Raw genomic sequence first — 14044 nt, 5'->3', positions numbered from 1 at the left:
AGGGGAAAGGATGAACGTGCCCACACTTATACTATTATTGAGAGACGTGGTACAGTGTGCATCTCTAAACACTCTTTCCTTTTGGAAAATGTGCATTGTGCCTTCCATCCAACATCAGGTATGGGAATTTTTCACGTGGAAGATCATGGTACAAAGAACTGTATGGCACAACGTACTAGTAAACCCATGTACTCTGGTACCAGTGCTTTGTTGAAAAATCTACAGCAATCTAGATTAGGAACCTTGGTGGCTTTACTGGCCTCCTGATACCCCTGGGTCTAATCATTGATACTGAAAATAATAACTTTAGTGACTGTAATGGTGTAAAAGCATGATTTCATAATCATGATACATGTGATATCCAGTTACTGCTTGGAGGGTGGGGGGGGGGTCTTAATTTACGTTTATTAAAAAGATTATTCTTGCTAGTCCAAGTATAAAATGATATATCCTACCCTGACGTTTTGCCTTTTATTCCTGTGGGCACTGAATGAACTCAGCATTGGTGGGCAAGCCTGACAGCAAGTATCAAATGTGAGTGCAGTATCACAGTCAAATCCAAATCCAACTGCAACCAATATTCACAAAATGTGCATGGCAGCATAGGTGACCAGATTGCAACCCTCCTTTTGAGCTTAGAAGCTATTTCAACAAATAATTACTTCCTTGGCTCAGATCAGTTAATGAGGTGTGTGACTGTCTTGGGGTTTTGTCTTGATTGTCTGGAATTGTCTTGTTTTATGCAGTTAAGTAGCATACTATATGACATTTCTACAATAAGCAATCAATTAATTCTCTAAAATTTAACAAATTACCAGACCACAACTCATGACAATGTACTTAAGTAACTACTGAAATGCAGAATTACACCAATTAGGCCATCTGATTCAGAGATTCATAGAGATCTGCAAAACAGAAGGTCCTTTGGTCTGTTGCATCCATGCCAATAAAAAACAGCCACTTAACTATTTTAAGATAACAAAGTATGAAGCTGGATGAACACAGCAGGCCAAGCAGCATCTCAGGAGCACAAAAGCTGACGTTTTGGGCCTAGACCCTTCATCAGAGGTCTGCAAAAACTTCATCATAATACCAATTCAATTTAGTAATTAGAGAACTGTAGCAAAATAAAACTACAACCTCACCCGTGAGGAAACTAAACTAAAATTGTGCATCTTCTCGAAACAGGTTCCAGTATCGATCTTTCTGATCACAGATTGTGCATACCACAGAAATTCAAATTGGCAAAAGGCAGGAAATATACATTTAAAAAATGACCAAAGTTGAAAATTAGACAGAGAAAAAAAAAGTGTGGAACTGATGAGAAGAGATATACAGGAACCCCAAAAGGCCTAATGACCCATCGAGCCTGTCTGCTTTGTTGTTGGGTAAATTACAGGAAATATGAAGGCTATGTTGGCCAGCTGAGCTGATAAATGAGGCTGAGACCATGGGAGGATGTACTCTATTGGAAAGGAATGGAGATGCTTCTGGGAGCAACTGGAGAGAGGTTCCAGTATTCATATAAAAAGGTACAAGACAATAACAGATAATGCAAATAGTGAATTTATGCTACAATTTGTATCCTATTTAATGTCGAAGCTAAGAATGGGTAACTAGTAAATGATCAATAAGATCAATTTACTTGGCTGAGACTGCAAACACTAGGGTTCCAATGTAAATCTAATCAAGAAAGATCCAAGTTAGACTCTTAGCTTGTATTGGATTGGCTCACTTCAATCTGAGAAAGGAGGATCTAAAAGGCTCTACAATTCAACGAATAGTTTGAAAGCTGCTCACCCAAAACAGGGAAAAAAAAAGCCAGGGATCAAACCCTGCGGCAGGTTAGCATGATATTACATCAGAAGAGGACAGGATTGAGATTGGCTGAAGAACAAATGTGGGACAACAGCTTATAAACAGCTTGTGGAAGAATATTACTGTAAAAGATAGCACGAAAGATGGCCATGCAAGAAAATACAGCTTCTCCGAAAAGAATCAATTCTTTCAGAAGAGAATAATACAAATGTAGCACTGCAAAAGGAACAAATACATGGATTTCAGTTTCTGTCATTTTGAAATCATGCCTTCTGCTTTTCGTTGCTCAATTTACAACCACAAAATGCTACACAGCAGCGATTTCGTCAGTTTTGTTCAGATTAAATTGAATCCACACAGCAACCCACCAAAATTCAATGTAAAGCCAGAGGGAGAAAAATGTTACCTTTCTATTAATTTTATCCTTTTGCATTGCTATTGTTTCTGTAGTATAATAACCAAGTACAGTATAATTTGTGGAAGGTTTTACCAATAATTCAAATTGTATTCTGCAGGTCAATTTTTGATATAATTTTTTGCCTCCCAATTTCTCCTAATGTCATAAAATATGAGAACAGGTGGTGGCTATTTAGGTCATCAAACATTCTCCACCATTCGATAACGTGATCCATTTGTGGTCTCAACTCTACTTTCATGCCTTTTCAACATATCCCTGGACTCTACTGTCGATCCTAACTCAGTCTTGAATATATTGAATAACCCAACTGTCAATGTTCTCCAGAGAGTTCAAAATCTAACAATCCTCTGACAGTAAAATTTCATAATTTCCATCTTAATGGGAAAATCTTATCTTTAAACTGTCTCCCCCAGTTTTAGACTGCCCATAAATGAAAGCATCCACACTACCAAGTTGCTTTAAAATTATAAACTTCAATATGATCACCTCTTCTTTCTTCTCAACTGCATTGAGCATAGTTCCAATCTACTCAACCATTCCTCCTGAAACAATCTCTTCCTCCTAAGAATTAATCAAATAAAACTCCTCTGAACTGCTTCCAATATAATTATATCACTTCTTAAGCAAAGAGACCAAAACCCCACACAGTATTCCAGGCACAATCCCACATAACTGCAGCAGTAACAAAGCTGTCCTACATATATACTCCAAATTCCCTTCAATAAAGGCTAACTTCCCATTTGCTTCCTAAATACTGGCTGTACCTACATGCTGACTTTTTTGTGATTCATGTATCCTGCCAAACTGGACAAAAATCACATTTTGCACATTATATTCAATCTGCATAACTTACGCTCACTCACTTGTGTGAATTCCTCTGCAGACAATGCCCTCCCCTCAACTAGATATCCTACCTATTTTTATAACAGTAACTAATTTAGCTATCATATACATTTTATTCAACTAATTAATACAGATTGAAAAAGTTGATGCCCCATCTGAGATCCCTGTGGTACACCATCAGTTAGGTTGTCAACCTGAAAATTAAGAATTTAGCTCCACTCAATACTTTCTTTTAGCTAATCAAACCTACATTCAGTCTAATATGTTACACTCAACAAAATGAACTTTTACTAAATTCATTCGGGGGAGTCAAGGATTTTGCTGGCTGGGCCAACTGCCCATCTCCAACTGCTCGAGAAGATAGTAGTGGGTTGCTTCCTCGCATCACTGCAGCACATTTGGTACATGTATACCCACAATGCATTTAGAGGGAGAGTTCGTTTTATTTAGCTTTTATCAATTTTCTTTGTTTCCCTCACAGGATACCACATGGCAAGGCCATCATTTGATATTCATCCCTAATTGCCCTTGAGCTGGTTTGATAGGCCATTGCAGAAGTTAATCAAGAAGCAATCAGATTGCTGTGCGTTTGGAATCACAGAGGCCTGACTAGGTAAAAACAACAGAATCCCTTCCCTAAACGACACTGATAAACCTGACAGGCTTTTAATGACAGATTGACAAGGATTTTAAGGTCACCACAATGGTTACTAGCTTTACATTTCATACTTGTTAAGTGAGTTTAAATTCCACCAGTATCAAAACATTAACCTGAGCACCTCATTTAATAGCATAATGACATTACTCCACCATCTCCCCGTAAGATTTGGAAATCTGAACATATCACATCAACTCCATTATTCACCCAGACTGCCATTTCCGCAAAAAACTCCATTAAAAAAATTGGTCAAACATAATTCTTTTCACAAAACTATGTTGAACCTGGCTGATTGCATTATGATTTTCTAAATATCCTAGTCCCTCCTTAATAATGGATTCAAGTATTCTCCCTGCTGCTGAAGTTAAGCTAATAAATCTATGGTTCCTTGCTTTCTGTTTTCCTTTTTTCTTCAATATAGCTGTTATAATTCCATTTTTCTAATCAGCTGGGACCACTCCATAATCTAAGGAATTTAGAACATTACATCCACTGCCTCTGCAGCTACCACTTTTATCTCTGAGGATGCATGCCATCAAGTTCAGGAGACCTGCCAACCATTACTTGTGCTATTGCTTTTTCTCTAGTGACTTAAGTGATTTAAGCTTATCACTTGCCTTTCAAGTACAAAATACTTGCCTAACGTCTGCCATTTCCTTGTTTCCCATTAATAGTGTCACACTGTCACCTTCTCAAAGATGAACTTGCACTTTATCTACTTTTCTTTTTTAAATACCTGTATTAACAGGTCTATTTTTGTATTCTAGCTATATATATTTTAATATTACCCTTTTTTAGAAATAGCATTCTTTGGTCGCTGCTAAAAATTGTCCAATCTTCTGACCTACCATAAATCTTTACGGTATTGTAAATGTATTTCCATTTGACACCATCCTTAATTTTGTTCATTAGCCTTAGCTACTGCATCTCTCAAATAATTACTTTTTTTAATGGAACCTATCTTTATTGAGAGTTATGACATTTCTCCTTTGACGACTGTTACTGCTTCTCTACTATTCTACCTTTTAACCTATTTTCCCACTCCAGTTTAGTCAAATCTACCTTCCTATGCTTATAATTGCCTTTATTAAAGCTTACGAAATTAGTCTTAGGCCTGTACTTTTCACTCTCAAACTGAATGTGCATTTCTACCATGTTACGATCAGTATTGTCTCCAGGCTCATTTATTATGATGATTCCTGTTTCTCTTTTCCAATGTTCAAGTATTTTTTCAACCTTCATTCTGAGTTCTAAAATTATTTTTCACAGTGGTTTTCGTGGCAAGATGTTGCTAATATTCCCAATTGAGTAACAAATCACCAAGGATTCACCTGAGGTGGTAGAGAATATAGTGGTCAGTGATGAGGTATTAGTCCATGAGGTATTGGAAAATTTGAAGATTCATTGAAACCGTCTAGTTTTCTTGTTATTTAGTTGGTTATCTCATTACTAATGATTAAAGCGCACATTACATTGTTACATTAATGATTAGTAGCTTATGGCCTAAACTGTGTTCCAAACATTCAGGATCTTAAATTTACTTTGACTGAGACAAATGTTAGGTATGCTATATTGGACAATTGCAAAGCTCAGGTGAAACTATAGTGAATGTTTTGGAAAACACATTGATTTCAAATTGTTCTTCAGTGCATAGCTAGAGTGAAAAATATAAATTTATAAAAAGAAAACTGTTTTCACATTGAGCACTTTTGAGGCCATTATATTAATTATGTAAGGAATTTCACATTATACACTTGACACTTAGAAAAAAATTGTTAAAATTACTACAAGACACTTGGCTGAGCTGTGATGCTTCCTAAACTAAGGCAAATTATGGGGTCTGGTGCGAGTGAGTATGAACACCCCTTGTTCAAAACTTTTTCTGAGCTTTTAGAGCATTTGTAAATTTGAAGTGTGCATTTCTAAATAGCAAATTTCAGATTACCAGTATTCGCAGCATTCTATTCTTGTATTCTTATCTTAGGCCATCTGCACATCCATTTATAGTCACATCCCCTATCTATAAAGTAGTAAACTAAGGGCTTCCTGAAATAATGTAACTGGATTAACGAAACACAACCTACCCTTCATAAGTCCATGCCGACTGATTAGTTTATACTTGTCCAAAATGGTCAGTCATTCTGCCTCTGATGATAGATTCCAATAACTTCTCCACAACTGATATTAAATTGAAGGATCTATAGTTACTTGGCTTCTCCCTGCTGTCTGAGAAATTCTGTTGTCTTGAAATAAAAACTTTATGGAACGCATATAAGGAAAATTCAATAGATAAATTTAATCATGTTACTGTAAAATACAATTTTATGCTGCAGTGAAACCCTATTTTAGATTTTAGAATTTTCATTACTGATCAAAAAGTGATAAAAAATGAGTAATCTGTGAAAATCCATCAGCTAGATTGTACAATCACAATGTGATATGCTCCAACTAATTATTAACATCTATTGTATGTCATACAATGTTAACACTGGAAAGGTCTATTACATTGCTATGTACAGGGTGGAAGGTACAGTGAGCACTTCGAAATTTTCAGCAAATAATGCATTGCAGAGTTGTGACAAGGGGACTGTTTTTAGGATATCAATTTGTAATTAATGGAGTGCCACAGGGATCAGTGCTGGGGCCACAGTTACTTAGCATGTATATTAATGACCTGGATGAGAGAAGTGAACACACTACAGCCAAGTTTGCAGATGATACAAAAAATAACTGAGAAGGCAAGTGGTGAGAATGATACAAAAAAGTCTGCAGAGGGATATAGACAGGTTAAGTGAGACAGCAAAATCTTGATAGATGGAATATAATGTGGGAAAATGTCACATTGTTCACTTAGGCAGGAAGAATTCAGAAGCTGAATATCCTTTAAATGGAGAGACTGCAGAAAGCTACAGCACTTAGGGATTTGGGATCCTTGCGCATTAATCATAAAAAAGTTATCATCCTAGTTCATCAGGCAATAGTGAGGGCTAACAGAATGTTGGCTTTTATTTCAAAAAGGAATAGAGTATGAGAAAAAGGTAGTCTTGCTTGAACTACACAAGGCACTAGTCAGACCACACTGGAATACTGTGGACTGTTTAGGTCCCTTTATCTAGCAGAGATGTACTGGCATTACAGGTGGTCCAGAAAAGCTTCACAAGGTTGATTCCAGGTATGGAACTATTTTGTTATGAGGAGGGGTTAAGTAGGTCGGGCATGTACTCATTGGCGGTGAGAAATATAAGTGACCTTATTGAAATATACAGGATTCTTAGGAAGATTTACAGGGTAGATGCAGGAAGGAAGTTTTCCCTTGTGGAAGAGTCTAAGGCCAGAGGACATCATCTCAATGCTAGGAATTAAGATAGTTAAGACAGAGATAAGGAGGAATTTCTGAGGATAGCAAATCTGCAGAATTCCTTACTGCAGACAGCTGTAAAGGTTGGGTTGTTACATGTATTTAAGGCAAAGCCAATCAGATTTTTAATCAGTAAGATTATGGAGATAAGGTTAAGGAGATAAAGCAAAAAAAAGGGGGTTGAGGTCAATCAGATCTTTCAGAATGGCAAATCAGACGCGATGGACCAAATTATCTAACTTATGTCCCTAAGTCTTATGACCTCATGCTTTGAATGTGTCTTCTTTTCAGTTGTGCCATATTATGGCCTTCTCTAGTAGAGTGATAGAGCATGGAAACAGGCCCTTTGGTCCAAACAATCCGTGCCAACCATGTTCCCAAACTAAACTAGTCCTGCCTGCATTTGGCTCATATTCCTCCAAATCTTTCCTATTCAAGGACTGACCAAAATGTCTTTTAAAGGTTGTAACTGTGTCTACATCCATCACTTCCTCTGGCAGTTCATTTCATATCTCTGTGTAGAAAAGATGCCCTCCATAAATATATCCTCCTTAGATCTTTTTCCTCTCACCCTAAACATATGTCCTGTGGTTTCAAACTCCCACAACTTCGGGAAAAGACCTTTGCTACTCACCTTAGTGATGCCGCTCATGATTTTATAAACTTCTATAAGATCACCCCTCAACCTATGCTCCAGAGAAAAAAGTCTCAGACTATCCAGCCCATCTTTACAACTCAAGCCCTCCATTCCCAGCAACATTCACGTACATCTTTTATGAACCCTCTCCAGTTTAATAATATCCTTTCATAACAGGGTGACCAGAACTGCACATAGCACTCCAGAAGAGAATTCACCAATGGCCTGTACAACCTAAACATGACATCTCAACTCCTATACTCAAAGGTCTGAGCAAAGAATACAAATGCACTAAACATTTTCTTGACCATCCTATCTACCCGTGATGTGAATTTCAAATAATTACGTACCTGAACCCCCAGGTCTCTGTTCTACAACACTATCCAGGGCCCCACTATTATATCATCCTGCCCTTGTTTGTTTTACCAAAATGCAATACCTCACATTTATCCAAATTAAACTGGTGATGGTTGCACCAAAGTGTTCAGGGGTAGGCTGGAGTGACTGATGTTAAGAATTGGCTTGGTTGTAAGAAAGCATCTGGTTTCTAACTGAAGTTTGCCTAGTTCTACATAGCTGATACTGGTTGTTATGGATATCCTAACATTTTGTAAGATCATACGCTACAGCTCCAATATGCCATATTTGAAATATTTAAGTGAATTAGTTGCATATTTGATTTAAAATTAGCTTTTAATTTAATGACTCATAAGACAATATATCTTGTAAAGTTTATGAAGTGAAATCTTTAGATATTGCAGAATTAAAGATGACCTCACAATTCAGACAAGGCAAAGTTCTAATGTGACGTATGCATTCACATTTTTGAGAGGCTTTGGTAGGGGAATAATAAATGGACAAGGAGAAATTAGAATCACTACAAAGTATGAAGGGAGAAGTTAGGAGCTTTTTGTTCACGTGCATAAAGTTGCCTAATATCAAATACCCAAATAAAAACAGAATTCACAAAAATTTTAAAAGGATATGGATAAGTGTAAAAATGGAATATTTTAAAAATTTATGGGGGAAAGGCGACAAAGTTTTGACACTGTTGGAGAGCTCACTCAAATGATTGGTGAATGGCCTCCTTCTGTGCTGCAACATTCTATGTTTTGAATAACAAACTTACTGAAATTTACTGGAAATTTACTAGAAACATGAAACAGCTGACAGTGCAATTATGTTAGTGGATTATCAATTAAGGAGACAGAAGCACGTCACACAGAAATTTCACACACGATGTCACTTATCAGCATTCAATTAAATTACTAATTTAGTTTCTCGATTATAGATTATTTCTAAGGGAACTATTTTGATATATACTTGATATCCCTTAATGGGCTGATTTCATTGCAATAATCTGCTTCGCTATTTCCATACAGATATAATTACACTTCAACAGTATGGTTAGATGAAAACTACTTTATTCTACCTTGCAAAAAAAACTTTAAATCTCTGTAGAAATTGGCTTTAAAACTACAAACAAACATAAACATAAAAACATAGTTTTCATGTTTTATTTCTGAAACAGTTTATAGAACAGAAGCGTAATGAAACCTTTCTCCCTTTTGAGACTGTATGTACATACGTATACAGTACAGCTTTGCTCTCTTTCCAGCCATGCAAGGATCTGAAGTCAATCACCTTCTTTTGTACATTTCTGTTTCAAAGGATAAAAACTTTTTTTAATCTACAGGCAGTCCAAATAACACATGTAGATATATGGTGTATAAAATTTATTCTTATTAAAAATGAAATAAATCAGAATGGCATGACCTATAGTTGTTTACTAATTAAGTTGCTTTTCATAGAAAGGGTATCAAAATCACTTTGACTAATATGAGAAGACAAGCTGAACTTGGCATAATCCCAAATTCCAAATTGTTGAAGAGGTATTGAAACAGAGGAGTTTTGATGTCAGTTTTCCTTCCATATTCTTTGGCTGAGCGGATCACTGCTAAAATAAAAAAAAAGACACTTGTGTTTAATGTACCTGTCACAATCTCAGGCAGTGCCAAAGATGTTGAGGTACCTTTGAAGTGTAGTCATAATTGCAACACAGGAAATCTAAAGCCAATTTTGCAGACATGATCTCACAAACAACAATAAAATTAATAATCGCATTTTCTGTTCGAGGTGATAGTTGGGAGATAAATGCTGACCAAAACACTGAGTGAACTCCTCAGCTTTTCTTCAAGAAATGCTATGGAATCCTTTGCATCCACCTGAATTGCCAGATAAGGCTATGGCTTTGTTGCATAATGGGCTGAAAGAGATAGTGCTGAAGACTGCATTAAGCGACACTCAATCTAATGACATCACATGGACTTAAGTGGGGGGATCGGCTTTAAATCTTGAAGGTGTAAGAGCTAACATAGAAGTTACCCTCAAGGTCTCAGTAACAGTTTCTAACAGCAATATAGTCAGCACCTATAGTTACTATGAGTCCCTTCTCATTTGACTACCAAATAGTTTTCCTCACCCTATGCCAGACCAAGCAAGCCCTGTAAATTCCTAACAGGAAAGATGATGATGGTAGATAATTTACCAGATGGATCTCATCCAAGATGTGCTGTGGTGAGGTATATCGGGGGGGCGGGGGGGGGGGGGGGGGTGGTGGTGCAGGTACAAAGCTTAGAAAGTTACACTGTGGCAGAGAACTTTTTAAAACCTGCAGCAAAATATTTTCATCTCATTTTGCTAAATGCACTTCCATGTCACTTCAAAAACAACTTTATTGTATCCTTCTGTATAGTTTCCCTGGCTACTACATCAATTATGCATCATCACCCCCCCAACTGGAAATCTGTCTGTCAGGAGGGCAACGGCATTGCAACTTTCCAGCTTGAACAGCCAGAACAACTGCAACATGCAGTACATAGAACATAGAACATAGAACAATACAGCGCAGAACAGGCCCTTCGGCCCTTGATGTTGCGCCGACCTGTGAACTAATCTAAGCCCATCCCCCTACACTATCCCATCATCTTCCATATGCTTATCCAACGACTGTTTAAATACAAACCTTAGAAACTTTGTTAACTGAGAGGACAGTGTAGAAGTTCAAAAAGACAGAGGCAAACTGATGGAATGGGTGATCGATTTTGGAAGGAAGACCTCAGAGAGAATATAAAATGTAGGGTACAATTCTAAAGAGGATGCCAAAGCAAAGGGACCTGTTTAAAATCATTGAAGGTGACAAGACAGATTCATAAAATAATTAAGAAAGCAACCCAGACTTCATTAGTGGAGACAGAGGCAAAGAGGTTATGTTAAATTTGCATAATAGTGTGATTTAGCCTCAACTGGAGCATGGTCATTAAGCATGTGAAGACACAGGTATGTACAAAAGATTCACAAGAATGGTTTCAGGCTTCAATATTCTATGTGTTGTGCTGTCATGAAGAACTTCAGTTATGTAAACGGAATGCAGATTTTGGGAAAATTGTCCCAGGGGAAGGTTGGGAGATTTGACTGACATATTCAAATGATGAGGGATCTAGCCAGGGTATGCACGGAGAGTAGTTCCTGTCAGTGGAAAGATCAAGAACAAGTGTGCACAGATGTAAGATAATCGCTAACAAATGACTAAAAAAGAACATTGCCAAAGTTCACTTGTCCAAATTAAATCAGCAATGATCGAATTCCATTCAAAGTTTTATACGTTCTTCCAAAGGTTTTCATTTTAATATTTTGTAATTTAAGACCACTAAAGTGAATAATACATATATCTTTCTTCCAGAAGGCACCACATGGAAAATTCATCTGGACCACTGTCCAAATTGCATAAGCCTGAACAGTAAACACCAATAACTAGTTCATCATGTAGAACATCACAGTCGAGACTGAACTTTGGCTTAATTGATGTTTTCAAAAGCAGACACACCATAATTTTAATGGAACAAATTATATTCAAACACAATTATATCTTTAAGCCTTTACAGATGGCCAACTCTGTGTGCAAGTTCAAATTCATTTTTACTTCTCTAAGGATATAAATAAGGGGATGCCTGAAAAGAAATGGTTTCTCTTTTCCTGCAATAGTGAAAATCGAAAGCATGTATATCCATAGCTTGGTAAGGTGGATAAATGGAAGTCTCCTTCTTCCCTTCCTGTTCTTCTCACGCATTCTCTTGCCAATCTTCATCATTACTGCTTATTTATTTTCTTCTTTTATTGCTCCTCGTTCAAATCATTCTCCTGCCTATCTGAATTGCTTTTCTTGTTACCATTTACTCTCTCTTATTTGCTTTAATTCTCTCCATTTCTCATTCTCATACACTTTTTCTGTTGGATCTGCTCTATTCTAGTTTGCTCTCTCCTGTTAGTTTCCTGCTTAGAATTAATCTCTCTGCAATCCCCTCCCCAACCACCTTGCTTTTGGATTACACTTTCTGGTGTGTAAGCTGTTTTTCTTCTCACAAATTCTCTATTTCCGTCCTTCTCCCATTGAGAATGTAGATGGAATAATAAACAGGGTATAAAATAGGCTAGAAATCTGGCATTCAAATAAATAGGGAATGGGATTTCAGCAATCAGCACATCATGTTGGTCAGACCAAGATTCATTTTGGGAAACATACTTTCTAAAAGCATCATAAAAAGCTACCATAATTGTTTATTAAATTAGATTGGATGCGACATTTTTCTTAACACAAAATGACTAGGTTATTTTAAATATTCATACAGTATTCAATAAATGGTAAAAGTTTACTTATTACAATTTCAATAAGTACTGGCAAAGCCATAACTAGAGGCTAAAGCCTGTGGAAATAACCAGTAGGATCTTTCTCTGAAAATAATGATTTGACATTTTAAGAACAGTTCTGTTAACGTGGCTGTACTATCACAGTGGAGCATCAACCCTCACCTTGCATGCTGAGATGAATTGCTCTCCGTAGATCTGCTTCTTCATCTTCTGTCTCCATGTGTTGGCGGCTTAATGTCAATGCCCGCTGCAGATTTTCATCATCTTCATCCAGAACATTTGTAATCGATTTAGACATATCAATTGCTCGTTCCCAGTCATTGCTCTGTACCCTATAAAACAATTTTTAAAAAGATCAAAATGAGAATACAAAAAGCTTGTTCAGTTAAATCATAGATTCATAGAATCTCTAGTGTGGAAATAGGGCCTTTGGCCCAACAAGTCCACAGTGACTCTCGGGGCATCCCACCCAGACACATCTGCCTATAAGCTATCTAATCTACACATCCCTGAACACTACAGGCAATTTAGCATGGTCAATCCACCTGGCCTGCTCATCTTTGGACTGTGGGAGGAAACCGGAGCGCCCAGAGGAAACCCATAGAGACATGGGGAGAATGTACAAACTCCATGCAGTCGCCTGAGCGTCGAATTGAACCCGGGTCCCTGGCGCTGTGAGGCAGCAATGCTAACCACTGAGCCACCGTGTTTTATCCTTACTAGGTATGACATTCCATATACTGTTAATCTATACAAAACATAATGAAACTTTTCCAATGCATAAGGCATAACTTCCTCATTTGTCAGTCTGGGAGATGGCTCCTGCAGTATAGGCTGTACTCACAAGTCAGAAACTTACATGGCAACACAACCCAAAATGAGGAACAACAGTTGTAGATTATTTTAGAGAAGGAAGAAATGAAGAATTTGAGCAATTTTATTCCTCAATACCTCTGACCAATTTCTGTTCGCTGATTTGCATCCTCTCCAATTAGCTTTGGTCTGTCTCGTTGCACCACTCTCAAGCTTTTGAGTATCTCATCAGCGTCACATTCTGGCAGTTCTCCTCTTACTACAAATATCGAGTAACCTGTAGAAATTATGCAGTTAATCAAGCATAAGGCACCCGAGGCGTCATAAATAAAGAGAGTACAAAACCCAGGAAGTATTGCTCGATCAAGATAAAATGAGAGCTTGGTGTCAATTAGTGCGCTTTACCTAACTATTAATGGCCAATTTTAGGAAGGGCATAAAAGATTTAGAGAAAGGTCATAGAGAGATTTATTATAATTATTTAGGTATAAGGAATTAGAGTTACATGGATAAGTTGGAGAAGCTGGGCAATTCTCCTTGAAACGCAGCAAGTTGATTTTAGATTTGTTACAGGTGTTCAAAATCATGAAGAATTAGAAAGAATAATTGATGAAAAACCTATTTCCAATAGTTGAAGGGTTGAGAATGACTGGAAACAAATTTAAGACGGTGGTGGCATGAAAAGAGACTTCTTTTTACACAAGTAGTTAGGATTTGCAAAGCAAAACTGTTTGATAAGTTGCTGGAAATAGAGTCAATAGTAGAAGGTAGCAATAGTGAAGGTGAAAAGAA

At 37.1% G+C, this 14044-nt stretch overlaps 1 protein-coding gene across 5 annotated transcripts in view; it reads right to left on the bottom strand.

Moving 5' to 3' along the window:
- atxn3 (ataxin 3) overlaps positions 1 to 14044 on the bottom strand; it is a 42342-nt gene that overhangs the window by 8898 nt on the left and 19400 nt on the right. For 4 of the 5 annotated variants that reach the window (XM_059649069.1, XM_059649067.1, XM_059649071.1 and 1 more), the window contains 2 exons: positions 13391 to 13529; positions 12602 to 12771 (listed from right to left, as the gene is read on the bottom strand). In XM_059649069.1, coding sequence (XP_059505052.1) covers positions 12602 to 12771; positions 13391 to 13529 — 309 coding nt within the window. Of the gene's footprint in view, positions 1 to 9481; positions 9690 to 12601; positions 12772 to 13390; positions 13530 to 14044 lie in introns of those variants that run through there. The other variant, XM_059649068.1, reaches the window with a different exon arrangement.

This window comes from Stegostoma tigrinum, chromosome 10 (genome assembly GCF_030684315.1).
Source record: "Stegostoma tigrinum isolate sSteTig4 chromosome 10, sSteTig4.hap1, whole genome shotgun sequence".
Classification (NCBI taxonomy): domain Eukaryota; kingdom Metazoa; phylum Chordata; class Chondrichthyes; order Orectolobiformes; family Stegostomatidae; genus Stegostoma; species Stegostoma tigrinum.
The sequence above is the reverse complement of the archived record's forward strand: the minus strand, read 5'-3'. Positions and strand labels throughout refer to the sequence as shown.